The sequence below is a fragment of the Vespa mandarinia genome, chromosome 12, assembly GCF_050613455.1.
Source record: "Vespa mandarinia isolate Hongniang chromosome 12, ASM5061345v1, whole genome shotgun sequence".
Classification (NCBI taxonomy): domain Eukaryota; kingdom Metazoa; phylum Arthropoda; class Insecta; order Hymenoptera; family Vespidae; genus Vespa; species Vespa mandarinia.
In genome coordinates, this window is record NC_140821.1 from 4020001 (window position 1) to 4024368 (window position 4368).

General features: G+C 36.0%; 1 protein-coding gene across 1 annotated transcript in view; it reads right to left on the reverse strand.

The window, feature by feature from the left end:
• The window catches only part of LOC118449432 (pseudouridylate synthase RPUSD2), an 81998-nt gene extending 81716 nt beyond the window's left edge, over window positions 1-282 (reverse strand). Inside the window, exon 1 of the mRNA XM_035883946.2 lies at window positions 136-282. Within this exon, the coding sequence (XP_035739839.1) occupies window positions 136-273 (138 nt within the window). The 5' untranslated portion in view covers window positions 274-282. The remainder of the gene's footprint in view (window positions 1-135) is intronic.
• Window positions 283-4368: the final 4086 nt, after the last annotated feature.

Here is a 4368-nt window from a genome sequence, read left to right on the forward strand (position 1 = left end):
TCTACTTCATTTAAAATTGTACGAACGACAGAACGTTCTTCTCACACATTATTTCGACAACAATATGTAACATGTTTTCAATCTTTACGAAGACCATATACTATACAAAAGATGAATCAATGAACATTTACTTACCAAAATACGGTGAACAACTGAGTTGAAAATATTACGGAATTGTGTTTGATTGTTAATACTTCTCACTTTTAAAATATACAAATTTGTATACCACAGCAAATTTCGATTAACATTCCACTTGTAAAAAGATACCGACATTATAAAAACTTTAGTCCGCAATGAATAGCCCTGCCATCTTGCGGAAGAAATATGTTACACGACTATTTCCTTGAATCGTCGATACAGAGAATCATCGCACAAACAAAAGATAATGCGTATGCCATCTGCCGGCTCTGTGTAATATTAAATTTACAAAACAATTAGCGCATATATCTCATTAGATGCGTCCATCTTGCAGTGATTCGTGCTAAATACGATATCTGTTTGCCTTTGTTTCACGATAAAAGAATAAAGAATAATAAATATAATTAATACACGATAATTATTATATAAATATGCGAATTTAAAAAAATTATCTTCAAATTTAATTACATCTAATTCATTTACCTATACAAATATTATTGATAATGTAAAGCATTAATACTTTAGTGTTTAATCATAATTGAATTGAAGGGATTTAGAAAATTAATTAGAAATTAATTAAAATATGCAGCCATTCGCTCGGTAGTACTTGCGTTGCGTGATTTACCATTAGATTTCAATACATCGCAAATACTATCGACCCAGATCTCACCACGAGGAGGTTGCTGCATGTGGAGACCCACGAGCTAACGCTGACTCTACTCTAAAATCCGCGTTCCGCGATACCGATCCGCTATACCTTTCCGCTTCAATGCATTGGCTTCTTAACTAACAGGGTATGCGTAGCTTAGCTACAACACACCTCTTACAGATAGCTCCACCATTTGCACCGTCCGCTTCAGACATAACGGATTATTAAGCACATCTGAATTTGTGCTTTCCGAATTTCGAACAAACAAAGCGCACTCCTTAGAAATACTAATCGCGTCGCGACACTCACGTGTGTGTTATAATTACGTAGACTCTACTATTAAGCCGAAATTCGCGAAGTACCCCCATCGAAATTTTGAAGAAATCAAACGAAGTCCACGGTAGGACCTTTAATCGCGCCCGAACACCCACGCGAATGTTAGAACAACGATGACTCTACTCTACAAGTCGCGTTTTCGATTCGAACAATCAAACGTAATATAATCGCGCCCGAGAACACCAACGCCTGTGCCCGCCGACACGCGCGCCAGCGTTCTTCCTATCCTTCCCGTATTCACGCGTAAAAATCGATGATGAATCCCGCGCCATGCGACGAATCATCCGGCCGCTGATGAACCTATCCCTCGGTGACCTATACTGTAAAAGAAAAAGATAAAGAGAAAATAAAAGAATAAAAAATATATAAAACAAAATAATATATATATACATATATAAAATACAAATAGAAAATAAATATATATAAATAGATGAGACATAGAAAAAGAAACGAAAAGAGAAGCAGCATGCATCATCCCCTGGTTCCTACCTAAAGTTTATAAATCATAATTAAAAACATAATTAAAAGTATGAACACATAATTAAACATATAATTAAATATATAATTAGGAAGAAACAACATAAATAAATATTAAAAATACATAATTAAAAGGAAATAAAATATTAATAACATAATTGAGAACATAATTAAAAATGAAATATATGAGATAGAAACGAGAGCCGGAGAAAGAAAAGAGAACCCCCAGTAAGAGAACAATAGAGAGCCCCAAAAGGATAAGACAAGAGAAATAGTTCTATATGATGCTGAGACAGCAGCCCGCACAGAAGCCCTCGCCCACAGGCCCCTCCTGTGGGTCCCACCCGAGATATATAAAGAATAATTAATGAGAGTAAATAAGAAAAAATAGAAATGACATAAAAGAGAGATAGAATAATTTCCTTTTTGTTTCTCCGAGAAATTATTGTACAATAGATTTCTGCTATATTTCTTCTTTCGAAGTATTATTAGCCATATAAGATGGAAATATGATAATATTTAGTTGGAATTAGATTGAAAAGGTATTGGAAATTTATACTGTATGCAGCCATTCGCTCGATAATACTTGCGTTATAAGATTTACAATTAGACTTTGCAAGTATTAACGACCCAGGTCTCACCACGTGGAGGTTGCTGCATGTGGAGACCCACGAGCTAACGGTGACTCTACTTTACTCTAAAATCCGCGTACCGCGATACCGACCCTCATGCCTTCCGCTTCGAATATCTTGGGCATGGTACAAAGCTAACAGGAGATATATAGCCTCAGCTATAGGGATCCCACTTACAGAGAGCTTAACCGTTCGACACCCTCCGCCTCAGGCATAACGGATTATTAAGCACATCTGAATTCGTGCTTTCGAATTTCGAACAATCAAAGCGCATTAATCGCGTTCGCGACACTCACGTGTGTTATAATTACGTAGATTCTACTGTTCTATCCAAATTCGCGAAGTAATCTAATGCGATATGTCGAAGAAATAAAACGAAGTCCCCGGTAGGACTTTCAATCGCGCAAGCGAACTCTCACGTGAGTGTTAGAATAACGGTGACTCTAAGTTGAAATCCGAAGCGCACTCCGAATTTCAACACTAAAACGAAGTCCATCATGGGACTTTTAATCGCGCCCGGACACCCACGCAAGTGTTCGGAAAACGGTGACTCTACTCTAAATAAACTAATCGAATATTCGAGCAAACAAAACGAAGTCCCCGGTAGGACTTTTAATCGCGCACGCGAACACTCACGTGAGTGTTAGAATAACGGTGACTCTAAGTTGAAATCCAAAGTGACATATGTTAACCGGTGTTTAGACTTTCCTATGATATTTGTCGAGATTTCCGCCCCGCTACCAAATATGAGGATTGTCATAACATCAGCAAACTATGTACAGCACTACAAGGTAAACCGTTCGCGCACCCCGAATTTCAACACTAAAACGAAGTCCATGGTAGGACTTTTAATCGCGCCCGGACACCCACGCAAGTGCTCGGAAAACGGTGACTCTACTCTAACAAAACGCGTTCGCGAGGTAATCTAATCGAATATTCGAGCAAATATAAACGAAGTCCCCGGTAGGACTTTTAAGTCGCGCCCGCGTATATTCACGTGAGTGATAGAAAAACGGTGACTCTACTCTAAATTCGCGTTATCGATACGAACAATCAAACGAAGTGTAATCGCGCCCGTGAACACCCACACTTGTGCTTGCCGACACGCGTGCGAGTGTTCTCCTATCCTGCCCGTATCCGCGCGTACGAATCGATGATGAATCGAGCCAGGTGATGACGCAGACGTGAACCTATCCCTTGATGATCTATACTGGAAAAGAAGAAGATAAGGAAAAAATAAAAAAAAGAAAAGAAAAGACACATTGAATATCGCTGCATGATTACTCGATCATCTCTGAAAAAGAAAGAAAATGATGAATAAGAGAGAGACAAAAAAATATATAAAATGGAAAATAAATACGTATAAATAGATAAGAGTGCTGGAGAAAGAAAGAGCTCTGCACGATGCTGAAACAGCTGCTCGCACCATCTCATGGGACCTACCTAAAACTTATAAATCATAATTAGTAAAAATTATATTAATAATATAACTGAAAACATAATTAAAAACATAATTAAAAAGAAACAACATAAATAAATATTAAGAAAACATAACTGAAAAGAAATAACTTATTAATAACATAACTGAAAACATAATTAAAAAAGAAAAATATAACATAAAAAAGAGAAAAAGGAGATGCAGTTCTATACGATGTTGAAACAGCAGCCCACACCTTTTCATGTGCCCTACCTAAAATTTAAAAATCATAATTAATAAGAATACATTAATAACATAATTAAAAACATGATTAAACACATAATTAAACACATAAATAGACACATAATTAAACACACAATTAAACACATAACTAAACACGTAATTAAAAACATAATTAAAAATAAACAACGTAAATAAATATTAAGAAAACAACTGAAAAGAAATTACTTATTAATAATATAACTGAAAATATAATTAAAAAAGAAAAATATAACATAGAAAAGAGAAAAAAAGAGATGCAGTTCTATATGATGCTGTGACAGTAACCCGCACAGAGGCCCTCTCCCATGGCCCATCCCATGGGTCCCACCCGAAACTATAAATCATAATTCATAAGAGTATATTAATGACGTAAAAAATAAAAACAAGAAAAATATGACTTAAAAAAGAGAGCCGCAGAAAGATAAGTGAATAGAAGC